Raw genomic sequence first — 14989 nt, 5'->3', positions numbered from 1 at the left:
AGTCATCATGTGAACCAAACTATTAACATAAATAACGGAAGCTTTTTAATTTCTCCGATTATTTTCATAGCTGTTCTTAGTTTCTAATCATCATATGAACCAAATTATTAACATAAATAACCGAAGCTTTTTAGTTTCCCCGATTATTTTCATACTTCTTCTTAGTTTCTAGTCATCATGTGAACCAAACTATTAACATAAATAACGGAAGCTTTTTAATTTCTCCGATTATTTTCATAGTTGTTCTTAGTTTCTAGTCATCATGTGAACCAAACTATTAACATAAATAACGGAAGCTTTTTAATTTCTCCGATTATTTTCATAGCTGTTCTTAGTTTCTAATCATCATATGAACCAAATTATTAACATAAATAACCGAAGCTTTTTAATTTCTCCGATTATTTTCATAGTTGTTCTTAGTTTCTAGTCATCATGTGAACCAAACTATTAACATAAATAACGGAAGCTTTTTAATTTCTCCGATTATTTTCATAGCTGTTCTTAGTTTCTAATCATCATATGAACCAAATTATTAACATAAATAACAGAAGCTTTTTAATTTCTCCGATTATTTTCATAGTTGTTCTTAGTTTCTAGTCATCATGTGAACCAAACTATTAACATAAATAACGGAAGCTTTTTAATTTCTCCGATTATTTTCATAGCTGTTCTTAGTTTCTAATCATCATGTGAACCAAATTAGGAACATAAACAACAGAAGCTTTTTAGTTTCCCCGATTATTTTCATACTTCTTCTTAGTTTCTAGTCATCATGTGAACCAAACTATTAACATAAATAACGGAAGCTTTTTAATTTCTCCGATTATTTTCATAGTTGTTCTTAGTTTCTAGTCATCATGTGAACCAAATTAGGAACATAAATAACAGAAGCTTTTTAATTTCCCCGATTATTTTCATAGCTGTTCTTAGTTTCTAAACATCATGTGAATCAAATTAGGAACATAAATAACAGAAGCTTTTTAATTTCTCCGATTATTTTCATAGTTGTTCTTAGTTGCTAGTCATCATGTGAACCAAATTAGGAACATAAATAACAGAAGCTTTTTAATTTCCCCGATTATTTTCATAGTTGTTCTTAGTTTCTAGTCATCATGTGAACCAAACTATTAACATAAATAACGGAAGCTTTTTAATTTCTCCGATTATTTTCATAGTTGTTCTTAGTTTCTAGTCATCATGTGAACCAAATTAGGAACATAAATAACAGAAACTTTTTAATTTCCCCGATTATTTTCATAGTTGTTCTTAGTTTCTAGTCATCATGTGAACCAAACTATTAACATAAATAACGGAAGCTTTTTAATTTCTCCGATTATTTTCATAGTTGTTCTTAGTTTCTAGTCATCATGTGAACCAAATTAGGAACATAAATAACAGAAGCTTTTTAATTTCCCCGATTATTTTCATAGTTGTTCTTAGTTTCTAGTCATCATGTGAACCAAACTATTAACATAAATAACGGAAGCTTTTTAATTTCTCCGATTATTTTCATAGTTGTTCTTAGTTTCTAGTCATCATGTGAGCCAAATTAGGAACATAAATAACAGAAGCTTTTTAGTTTCCCCGATTATTTTCATAGTTGTTCTTAGTTTACAAACATCATGTGAACCAAATTAGGAACATAAATAACAGAAGCTTTTTAATTTCTCCGATTATTTTCATAGTTGTTCTTAGTTTCTAAACATTATGCGGACCAAATTATGAACATAAATAAAAAAAAGCTTGACCAAAACAGACTGCTTGTTTTTTTTTAGAAAGAAAAAGAAACGTTGGTTTCATAAATGCTGTTAGTAGGGCGATTGACTTCTCAATACAAATTTCAATTTCTGATGACGAAAATGAAATAAACTTAGACATTTTAATATCCTTGGGACCCACGATACATATTATTTTTCTTAAAGAAACTACATCTATAGAAAAAGATCTATTTTCAAAACATTAAAGTGGTATCTTAAATACAATACTGCTAAAGATTATACAAACATTTACTAGCACAGTTGTAAATTTGTAAGACCCATTTAAACCTTGAGCATCAAGGTGATCTTTGTTATTTTTTCTTTATATCACTTTCTGTAATCGCTTTTCGGATTGTTCCAAGTTATCCGTTAAAAATCGGTCTTGAAAATTGTCAATAGTTTTTGTTTTACTGTGTATTTTTAGCAGAATAAAATATCTTTGTTTAATTTGCAGTAAAAAATAAACGCATCGCATTCTGACAACTTTTTCAAGAAAATAGAATAAATTACTACTGTTATAGGTTAAAATTTTAAAAAAGTGGTAGACAAGATTTCATAAAAGTTGGAGCAAACTTATCACTATGGCTACGATTTCAAGTTTCTTAAAAAAATTTGCGTCAAACAATTGCTATAACTAGTAGTTCTGCTATAACTTTTTGAACTCTTGTATGGATCACGGAAATTTCACAAACGTAATTTTACGTGATCCGCTTGCAATGTGATAAAATGTATATACAAAACTATTTCCTATACAAGTAAATAACTGTAAATATGTCTTGGCAATCACGGACATTTATTCCTCCGAAAATAAGCCAGAATATAAACGACTTTATTACCAGCTTTTTTTCTCTTTTTCTTCGGAGTACAAACAAGCCATGCTTAGAATAATTAACACGTTGAATGCCATGCTAATTTTACATGGCTTGCCCGTCTAGCCACAACTATAAATAACAACGAGCTAAATGTGCAAATTTGACAGATTTTAGTAATGTTTTAAATGGTTTATCATGGCATGGCTCATTTAAGTGGTGAATTATATGACCCTACGAATTGTTTAGAAATAGTGGTGGATAAAAATCTACTAAAATGAATTTATTAAACCAAGAATCACAATTAATAAACTACCACTTGAAAATATTTATTCACTGTCCGTATAAGTTGGTATCGCTGTGTAAATAAATAAAACGAAAATTTCGCCCGATATCTGTTCCGGCGGATAAATGACGATTTAGAACCTGGCGATCTGTGGTAGAACTTTCGGATTTTCATTGGTGTCTTTTGAGTGAGTAATATCTATTTCATACTCTTGCAATCATGTATGTTTTCTAATTCTGAATTAACTTAAGAGTATAAGTAGATGCAAGTTAAGTTAAATGATTCTGCCCGATATAGTAGCTTATAATTTACGTTAACATCACTGCTGAAGTTAATATTCGCAATCACGCAACAATGGCTACGTATCACCAACACGGACGTGGATCACCAACGTATCACCAACACGTGGTTCAACGACGGATGAGGAATGCTCGGATTTTGAAACCAAAATGGCTGAAAAGTTAGCAGACATGGGAAGGAGAATTAAAGAAGAGGAAAGGAAAAATAAAGAACTACTTGAGAAACTAAATCATTTGGAGCAGTCTCTCATGCCTGTGCCAAATAGGCCCGAAATACCGACAACACCAATTGATGTCATTGATATGGAAACTTATGAAGGCGGCCAACTTTTGGAGCAGACGGGGAATGAGTCAACCAGAGATTCAGAAAGCTCAACCAAAAATATTGTAGAACCCCCTTTGAAGAAGAAGAAAAAGAAAAATAATGTCAAAAAAGCTGAAGCAAATCTAATCATGACCACAAATAGTAAACATTTTTCACCGATAGATACCGCCACCTCCTTACAACCATCTGAATCTATATCTGATACTGACTTAGCTCCACCCAAGGAGGATTCCAGTTCAACTGTAGATCCACCCACAACTCCAGCAAAAGTTCAACCAATTAAGCATATAAAAGTTCTTATTCGTGGTCTTCCAGTTGGATTCTATACTGATAATATTTCCCAGGAACTGGCAAAGTCAGACATCATAACGCAAAAGATAATTCAGTTTAAGAGAAAAGTGGGCGGGACCTACAGGCTCCTCCCACTTTTTCTCACAATTCTCACAGAAACAGATGTTAATCGACAAATTTTCTCTATCACCAATATACGAAGTATCCCGGTCAGTATTGAAAGGTTCCGAGGCGGGCAAAATCCAATCCAGTGTTACAACTGCCAAGAATTTGGACACAGTCAAAGATCATGTAATTCACCATCAAGATGTGTTAAGTGCGCCGCCAAACACCGATTATACGAGTGCCAAAAAGATGAAAATACACCACCTAAGTGCAGTAACTTCGGATACTCTCATACAGCCAACTACACGGGGTGCAGAGCCCGTCCCCGCAGGAGGGGAACACGTGCCATACCACCACCAACAACAGGACTTGCTCAAAAGTTGGTTACAATAATTAAAGAATTGCAAGAACTTTTAAAAAATCAAGAAGTGCTTCAACTGCTTCAGAGGATTATGGGGGAAGCTACTCTTGCACAGTAACATCTTTTTTGACTTGATTTGAACTTCTATTTGAACTCTTATTATTATTATTCAGAACTCTAATTTTCCATACAGATTATTAAAATAAATACTGCATACTGCCCTTTCAAATTAAAGTTGATCATACTAGATGGCGCCACTAAGGCTTGACAAAATTTATGTAAAACCTTTACGCCTATGAATCACGACTTTTGTATATATATAATCATCATTTATTCATGCTCATATTCAATTTTCTGCACATATTTATGGCAATTAATGTAAATATCGCTGTTCAAGTTGTAATGTTTTCTAATCAAGGTCATATTTTCTGTACATTTTTTCATGGCAATTACTCTAAATATCTCTGTTCAAGTTTGTATTTTCTCTAATCATGGTAATATTATTGTAAAGCTACCACAACGACTGCTTATATTCAAAATGTTTTTAACTCATTTTTGTAGTTTCATGATGAATGGGATAGGGGCCGCTGCACGGCCCAGGTGCCCAGCTGTTTTTAAATAAAGTAAAGTAAAAGTAAATAAATAAAACTATTTTTGAGTGTTCTATATTGTATTATTTTCTTCAACCTATTTTAGTAACGATAATATAAATATATTAAAAATTTACTCGAATTATGTGTTTCTGATAACCTTGACTTCGCTGGTAACCGGTGACCTCCATGGCATTCAACGTGTTAAAAATATACTGCTTCTAACCCATTCAGCAAATTGACTCCCTAATCAAAATGGGCATAAATAAACTAAATACATTTAGTATTCACGAAACTTCATTTTAAGCGTATAAATGAAGTTGGTTTTTTTAGTTGGAAATGCCCCGCGTATCCTCCGGATTTCGTAACCATCTTCCTCAAAACTTGTTCTGAATCTCGATGCTGATAGCTGCTGAATCGTTAAACATCCGTTCGTATAATGACTAATGCGTTAATTGTTTAGTGGCAATCTTTTAACTCTATATTTGTGGCGTAATCATTTTTGCTACATTTAAAATGAGGGTAAGTATACATGCTACGTTTTTTTCTGTTTAACCCTTTAATATTTATTTCTAGTAAAGGTAAATTAAAGTATTTTTGGAATTGAAATTGATATAAGAATAGTAATTCATATAAGAAAATAAAAACTCATTTAGCTCATAAAAAATTAAAGTATATTTACCACGACCTATTAGGAGCTTACAGACTTTTACTTTTCGTTACTTATAAAATATATTTTAGAAATGCTACAAACTTCAAACGGAATTATGTATTTTATAACTTTAATACGTTTTCTTAAACAAACAAATGGTTGCCAATTTTATTCAAACACACTTCAAGAAAGCTGAAGTTATTAACAAATGGCAACCTATATTAAAAGTGGTAAAAAAATTCACCACGGACTTCAGAAATTGGTGGTAGGTATACTTACCACTGCTTCAGAAAGGGCTAAAGTACGGACTTCCCACGGTCCTTGAAAAATTTTAGTAGTGGTAGTAAATTAAGGTTAATGCTGGAAGCTATTTCTTATCTTAACTCATTGCTGACCAGCAACTTTTCTGAAAATTACCCCCATGTGCCCGGCCGGCTATAGTTTTGAAAGCGGATGTGGAAGTAAAACAATATAGATAAACTTTAAAAAATTTTAATTTTTAATGCCGTATGATGAACAGTTAGCAATTACCTATGTGTAATGGTACAACCAAAAGTTTTGCGATTATATAGGGTTTTGTAAAATTATAATAAATTGGTAGAGAATTAAATAGTAAAACTTGAAAAGTAAGGAATATTACTCCCACTTTTTAAAATAGTCACCACGAGATCACTCGTGACTGGTCACCAACGTTTCGCCACGAAAACACGAGATAACGCGTGACCGGTCAGCAATGCGTTAACATACTACTTTGTAGTTAAGTGGTTTAGAAACTGGAATTTTCCTGCATACATAATTTCTTTGGTAAAACAATTTTTAGTAATGGTTGCACAGAAATTAAATTATCGACAATTGTTTAATTTTCGTTACCACTTTTTAAAATTTACAAGGCCCGCCAAAACCCTGACTAAACTCCCACCGTCAACTTTTTATCGCCCAATCAGTCTACTTAACATACTTGGAAAAATATATGAAAAAATCATCTACAATAGAATAAAACCACTTCTTACAGCCCTCCCCGACGAACAGTATGGATTCCGACAAAAACTAGATACCACCAAACAGTTACTCCGAATAATAGACTATACTGGCAGAGCAATCATAAATAAAGAAACAATAGCCTTCCTGATGATCGACATATCCAAAGCATTTGATAAAGTATGGGACACTGGTACAATATATAAACTCATACAGCTGAATTTTCCACCCGGCATAATCAAACTCCTATCCTGCTATCTTTGTAATAGAACATTTCAAATCACCATCAAAAACAAAAAATCCACAAAGAGAAACATCACAGCCGGAGTACCACAGGGCAGCATTCTGGGACCGATATTATACATATTATACACTTATGATTTTCCTATAAACAAAGCCGATTATAACAGCATAACAGCCTATTACGCAGACGATACAGGTATTATTATTAAATCCAGAAACGCAAATCATGCTCTTCAAAAACTACAAGACCATATAGACGAAATAGAAGACTGGTGCTTAAAATGGAAAACTGCAGTAAATGCTGGAAAATCACAAATATTAATTATACAAAAAAGAAGAATTAAAATACTTCCACAACTTCAACCAAAAATGTTCAACATACCAATACCAATAGTTAAAAAAGCAAATTATCGTGGCCTTATAATCAATAGCAAACTCACCTGGAATGATCACATCAAAAGCACAATAGATAAAGCAAATGCAGCAATAATAGCCATACAACCATTAATATATAATCAGAACATGTCACTTAAACTAAAGAAGCTACTATATACAGCAATGATCCGCCCAATACTTACCTATGCCTCACCTGCCTGGACAACGATACCTCAACATCTACTGAAGAAATTAAACCAATGCCAAAACAAGATCCTTAGAAAAATAACCTGTGCAAGATGGTTCATCCGGAATACCAATATACATGCAGACCAAAAAATACCAATTCTATCACAGCATTATATACAAGCTAAACGCAGATTTTTTCGATAAAGCCATAGAATGTAAAACAGCAAATTTTAATGAAATCTTTAAATTTGAAAATTATATCAAAGATAAAAACTACAGACCAATAGCTGCACATTTCACCTCCGACGCCTCACATCATAACTATCAAAACAAGTAATTTCATCAACCTTTCTGAAAATAACATTTACTCATGCTGATACAATTCTGAACAACTCCAAAATCAAACAAACACAGTTTAGAGCAAGCTGCTCAATTTATTTTTGATTCCTTTTTAGTTATTCAAGCAAAGAGCTTGAAACATTCATAAAAGCAACTCCATTGCCTGCTTACCACATTGCTCAACCAAAACTCTTCAAAAATTCCAGATGAATGGGATAGGGGCCGCTTCGCGGCCCAGGTGCCCAGTAAAATCTAAACACGAGGACTAGGGACCGTCAACTTTACACTGAAACAATTGCCGGGATGTTACGTGCACCTAAAAATGTAAAAAGTGGTAGAAACGTAATTCATTTTTATTTATTTTCTATTTTATTGTTCATTGTACCACCGTGTATTACTAGTGATATACATTTAATTTCCCTACGAATTATCCTTAATAATAAACTGTAAGAAATACCTCATAAAGTACTGCTAATTTTGATCTTGTTTAATCTATCTTTGATTTTTATTGATTACCACTTTTTGCATATTTAGACCCATGTATCATTCACAGTTTGTCCGCTTTAGTTTTTTTTTATTATACCGTAGTTATTGTCCGATTTGGTTTTTCTTATGCGTCTTCATAGCTACCAACTTGCACGGTCGTTGAGAGATAATTTTCTTAGTTGTAGAAACATTAGGGTTTTGGCGTATTAAACATTGAAGTTCAAAGTTTCAAAAAAAAAAAACTACCACGACGAATCAATAATTTAAAAAATATTTAAATAAGATCTATTTGTAGGCTCATTAAGCTTATTGCCATTTAAATGGCTTCAATTTTCGAAAAAATTTTCCATACTAAACTTTTGTTTTACTACCACTTTGTAAGATCTTTTTTCAACTTCATCACTAGTTGGCAGGTATGTATATTGATTGTCTCATTAAGTTTTTAAAATTTATACTGTAATGGTTGTCTAACTTTATATGTTTTTTGTTCAATTAAATATTAATATATGTTAATTATTTTAATTATTAATTTTCTGTTTAAAATGTTTACTGGTATTGGAAACTCAATACTGAAACGAATGTCAGAGATTTGGCTTTATTTTTAATTTTGAAGCATTATTGTCCGGTTTGATTTTTTTTAGTTGTTCCGTTTTTATTGTCTCCCATTTTATTTGCAGCATAAGAGTTGTCACTTTATATTCTTTTCGTGTCGTAAAAATTAAAGTATGTTTGACAGGTTTTACGTTTTAAAAGTGTTAAGTGATATAAACCCAATACTATGTCCGATTTGAAAAGTCCGATTTGACTTTATTTTTAATTTTGAAGCGTAACTATTGTGGCCAATATAGGAAACTCAATTTAGTATACTCAATATATGAAGCTCAATACTTTAGTATTGAGTTTCCTATATTAGATTTTATTTTATTTTTATTTATTTTTAATTTTGAAGCGTAACTATTGTCCGATTTGATTTTTTTTTTAGTTGTTCCGAATTGATTGTCTCCCATTTTTTTACAGCATAAGAGTTGTCACTTTTTATTCTTTTCTTTCCATAAAAATGAAAGTATCTTAGTCATGTTTTACGCTTTAAAGTGTTTAGTGATATATGAAACTCAATACTAAAACAAATGTCCGATTTGGCTTTATTTTTATTTATTTTTAATTTTGAAGCGTAACTATTGTCTGATTTGATTTTTTTTTTTTTAGTTGTTCCGAATTGATTGTCTCCCATTTTATTTACAGCATAAGAGTTGTCCAACGTTTTATACTTTTCATTCTACTTAAAATTAATAAGTATACTGACTAAACTTATTCTGGATTAAAGTTCTGTTTACTAGTATTGCAAGCTCTATACCAAAATGATAACCCGTTTGAATTCGTTTTATTTGTACTGTATTGGTTGTTCCCTTTATTTCTTTATTGTTTTCATTTATTCCATAATGGTTGCTTAAATTTAAATGTTTTTCATTTTTCTTTTTTAAAAAATAGGCTAAGTATGCCAGTCATGCCTTTACTTTATAAAGTGCTTGTTTATTAATATTGTTAACGTCATACTATACTGAAACGAATGCCCGATTTATTTTTTACTGTGCCATAATTATTTTAATTCATCTTATCGTTTGTTTAATTTCTTTTTAAATTATATATATTATAATGATTATTTAACTTCTTATGCTTTCCGGTCTACTTGAAAATATAGTAGGTACCTATAGTTTTTTTTCTGCTTTTTTTGTGAAAAATGCTATTTGCAGTTAATCTAAACATTCATCTTAAACTTAATATCGTTATATAATCCGATTAGACATTTTTCTTTCATTTGCACATCAATTATGATCGGATTTGCGTTTTTTTATGTGGTCAGGATAGATTGTCAAAGTGGTTTTCTTTTTTTGTTTTAATTTATGCTGTTGTGATCATCGAACTTTATTTGTTTTCGTTTGATTTATAATTAGAATGAATAATATCATATCTATTTAAAGTGCTGTCTGTTTACTCGTACCAGAATCTCTAGAAGATAGTCCGATATTTCTTTTTTCGTATTTCTACCCCAATTGTTTTTCAACAAGGACTTTTTTTAATTGCTCCATCATAACTGTGAGAATTGTTCTTTTTAATTTATATTTTATTTATTGTACAAAATGTGCTCTTTTTCCTATTTGTACCGGAAATATTGTCCGTTGTCGAAAAATTTTGCACTTTGCTTTTAATTTAAAAACCCAGAGATAAATGATGAATATTTTCTACTAACATTATGAAAAAATAGATAGATGTACAGATTTTAATACTGTTTGCTAACATTTCTTCTAATTATTAATTACAAAGAAAGAAAACGAAGACTGTTATGTCTGTTTCATTGACTTTAAAAATTCTGGTTTCCATACCTGTCAGATGTATTGCTTAGTGTAGAAGGTGACCAACATTTAACGTATCGAAAAAATTACGCATGTTGAAGTTTTTTGATTATTTTCTGGATCTCGTAAATTGTAAAATATATACGGAAGTTAAATTCACATTGATTTCAGAATGTGAACATCAACATTATTTTTTTTTAAGAATATGCACTATTTTGATGCATATCAAGTATACTCTTTATACTTTTAGGATTTATTATTTTCAATTATTAATATAAAACAATGCAAAGTAAAACACTATACACTTTACTACTTAAAAAGGTTTTTAAGTAAATTAATTAAAAACAGATTTTCATCAGATATTCTTAACATGAGGGCCACGGGGGTCACCGGTGACCGGCGAAGCCAAGATTATTAGAAACATATAATTCGAATAAATTTTAAATTTTTTTATATTATTGTTACTAAAATGGTTTGAAGAAAATAATGCAATATAGAACACACAAAAATAGTATTATTTATATACACAGAGATGCCAACTTGCTCCGGACAGCGAATAAATATTTTCAAGTGGTAGTTTATTAATTGTGATTCTTGGTTTAATAAATTTAATTTAGTAGATTTTTATCGACAACTATTTCTAAACAATGCGTAGGCTAATATAATTCGCCACTTTAACAAAATACGTCATGCTAAACCTTTTAATAAACTAGCAAATTCTGTCTCATATTTACCATTTGGCCAGACGGGTAAGTCATGTAAAATTAATGTGGCATTCAACGTGTTAACAAGCATTAGCTTTTGGAGCCCGCTCTAAACTGTTCTAACGTTGACGTTCGAAAATAAACTGAGAAGTTTAATCGGTTTTCAACTAAAAGAGAAGAGTATAGCTGTTCTTTCCTTTTTTTCTATTATAAACAAATCAATTTGAGTAGAATTTAAATGTTTTGAAAACAAACTTTTCATTTTAATGCAAAATATTTTCCAAAGCTGCACCGACAATATTCTTTTTTACGAATTTTTCATCAAAATAAAAATTTATATAAAATATACGTTTAAAAATTCAGAATTCGATTGGTGGATCTAAAGTAGAACGACCCACCGACCGAAGACTCCCCGTGTAGTAAATGGTGACTGATGCACGTTAAATCTGTCGAGTCTCTAAGTCCTCCATGTTCCCATAACAAATCAATACCTCCGGATAGGAGATCGCTCGTTCTCTGATTCAGGTCAAAATTACGATCTGTGGATGAATGCATGAATGGGTCCGCCCTATAAAACGAGCTGTGACGTGTGTGTGACTGAAGACGAATTCTTGGCCACAGGTTGGCTCCACTGAAAAAACAAGAAACGCACAATTTGCCTTAAATTTGCTAGGTTTCATCAAGCAGGTTTGCCCGTGTGGCAAGTGACATTAGAAACAACAACAAAGTAGAACGAGCAAACTGCATTCAGGAGGAACGTTCGCTATATTTATAAAGTTCGTGAATTATATTTTACTCTAGGATTGTATTTTTTTAATGTAGTGTAATTTTCGGAAAGAAATATTTAAAATATTAATGTACGAATTGTTATTAAATAAAAACTAATGGCGACACTGGAAAATTATGAATTGAATAAATCGAAAAATCAACTGTTAAACAATGAACAACCGTTTACTGTAAATGTTGAATTTCTCTTAACTGGAAAGAAATTTGGTGCGAACGGAAATGTACGGCACGGAAATGTGTTCCTATTTGAAATAAGGCTTCTGACACAATAGATTTCTTTTAACGCTTTTGCATTCGTTTTTTTTTCTAGCTTAAATATTATATTGTGAACTCTAATGTGGATATTTTTCTAATTTCAAAAATATGTGCGGAATCATTTCGACATAATGGATCATCTCATCATATTAAAAATTTCATATTAGACAATAATTTTTTTTAGAAAGAAATCAAGGATACTGTTAACAAAATACCTTATATAAGTAGCAAAATTTTATTTTCTGCAATAATTTTAAAATAGGATACAAGGCATCAAGATAAGAACTGAATAGTGCCGGAACACGCTTTTAATTATAAGGGCTTTTACTTTTTGTTGAGCTGAATATTTTAGCTTTTTTTATTAAAGTTATTGTTTCGCTAACGGCATGCTTATCAAAGCGACAATTGGATACTTGCAAACGACGTCAAGCGTTGGTCAACCAATCATGTTCGACATACACGGCATGGCGACTGGTATTGCCATAAATAGCAATTGGCGTAAATTTTGAAGAGATACGATAATATGAAGAAAAATATATATCATGTTACGGATTGTGCGTAATGTGTCATTCTTAAATTTAAACTGTTAATAAAGTGCTAAATTTCTTTTTAATTATTTGATTTTTCATTTAAAATGATTTTGATTCCAAATACATGAAACAATATATATATATATATATATATATATATATATTATTCAAGTTTTTAAACGAGAGTTTATTTAAGCCCTGGCAAATATTTTATTGTATATAGTTTGATAAAACAGTTTTAACCAAGGAGCTAAACTTAATGGATTAATTAAATTTTTCACGCTAGAAAGAACTTGTACTTCAGATTTCTAAATTGCTTACTTTATTGCTGTTCTTATACTGAAATTGATTTCATTTTTTTCTCTAGTTTGATTTCGACAAGAGGATAACTTCATATCATAGATAAAACATCACATTTTGATTTTGATCTACTAAAATTCAGAACAAGATTGTTATTCTCAAATGGAGCTATATTTTTATATTATTGCATTTACAAGTGATGAGATCTTACGGAAATCCACTTCTTACTATTTCCAATTCTTCAATGGAACAAACTCAGCCAATTTTCAGTAACGAAAATACTGCCACATCTAGTTTAGATTCCAAGTATGCACATCCTTTTTCAGCCAATTTAGATTCCGATCACACAAATTCTTCTGTATCCGATTCAGATTCAAATGAGGCAATTATTTCTACATCTAATTTAGTTTCCAATTCCGCAAATACTTCGACATCTGATACATCTGCCAAGTATATTGCACCTGCATCTAATCTAGATTCTCAAAAGCATTGTGCTAGAGTGATTCTTGACATTAAAAACGTCGAATTCTTGGCAAACGGCAACATGTTCATTCCTTCCTTCAATACTACTATCCATCCTTCCAAAATGCATATCATTCAAAATGATAGAAGGACATGTTTTTATCCCACTGAACAATTGAAGAAGGAACTTTTTAAACATTGTGGAACATTCGAATACAATGCTGATGAGTTTAAACATTTTCCGAATGATTCTGTCATTCTTTATGGAGTTTTACTCGAAGATGAAGTATACGAGGTCAACAAAGCGGGAAAACTAGTTCTGTGTTCCATGGATTATGATGATATAGATGAAGACGAGTTCAACAAACTTTTACCTAAACCTATGGATGATACCAACAAAGCTGCTTTGTACATAGGCAATATCGGAAGTGCTATTTCGATACTTGCGTTGCTGATACATATTGTAACTTTTTGCCTGGTGCCATCTTTAAGAAACTTACCTGGATATAATCTGGCATCTCTAGGTGTTGCTTTCTTAATGGCATATTCTTTTTCCTTAATAGTACAAATACCACAAGTGTTTGGAAAGTCTTGCGTCTTGGCTGCAATATTGAAGCAATATTTCTTTCTTGTAGCCTTCTTTTGGATGAATGTCATGGCTTTTGATGTGTGGAAGACACTAAGAATGGCAACTGAGAGATTGATGGTGAGTAATAAAAGTGCACGATTTCGCCAATTTCTTTGGTATTCCTCTTACGCCTGGTTGGTGCCATTGTGCATCGTCTCAGTATGTGTTGGCTTGGACAACTCTAAAAATGTATCAGAAACGATCAAACCGCTATATGGAAAGAACGGTTTTTGCTGGTTGACGAACGATGTCGCCAAAGGAATCTTTTTTTCACTTCCCGCATTTGTTCTATTTTTGAGCAATGCTGTTTTCTTTGTTTTGAGTGCTTTTATACTAAAAAATAATACAATGAAACAAACTGTGGAAAGCGACCAACGCCAAACGGCACAACTGAACCTTGTATTGCATATACGATTGGCTGTAATGATGGGTATTACATGGCTCATTGGCGCTATTGGCATTATTTTTTCATATAGTGAAGCTGAATGGCTGCGAGTAGCAAAGCTGGACACCGTTGTATGGTTTCTGTTCGATATACTCAATTCATTGCAAGGTCTTTTTGTATTTTTGCTTTTCACGTGCTCCAGAAAAGTGTTCAAGCATATTCAAAACCGAATGAGCATGTGCACTCTGAAGACTAAAATTGAGAAATACATGTTTGGTGAATGCTTGAGAAATGGTTTTTGATGTTCATCTTAAATATTGAAACTAATTCTTACTTCATAATATGCATATTTATATCTTATTGAAATCCTACAATGAGTTGTATATTTGAATTGTAAATATTTTGGAAATTGGTTGTATATTATATTAAGGATTATGCAAATAAATATTAATCGAAACAATACTATGGAATGCTACTTATTCATAATTATTAAATAACAAGCT

General features: G+C 31.4%; 1 protein-coding gene across 1 annotated transcript; it reads left to right on the top strand.

Annotated features, from left to right (window-relative positions):
• Positions 1 to 5048: 5048 nt before the first annotated feature.
• Positions 5049 to 14946, top strand: LOC107438943 (G protein-coupled receptor Mth2). Its single transcript, XM_043044226.3, has 2 exons — positions 5049 to 5345; positions 13079 to 14946. The coding sequence occupies exon 2, from the start codon at positions 13211 to 13213 to the stop codon at positions 14786 to 14788; it is 1578 nt and encodes a 525-aa protein (XP_042900160.2). The 5' UTR covers positions 5049 to 5345; positions 13079 to 13210; the 3' UTR covers positions 14789 to 14946.
• Positions 14947 to 14989: the final 43 nt, after the last annotated feature.

Source organism: Parasteatoda tepidariorum, chromosome 5 (assembly GCF_982258835.1).
Source record: "Parasteatoda tepidariorum strain Cologne lab strain chromosome 5, Ptep-v5.0, whole genome shotgun sequence".
NCBI lineage: Eukaryota > Metazoa > Arthropoda > Arachnida > Araneae > Theridiidae > Parasteatoda > Parasteatoda tepidariorum.
Note: the sequence above shows the minus strand (reverse complement) of the source record. Positions and strands in the feature narration are given on the sequence as shown.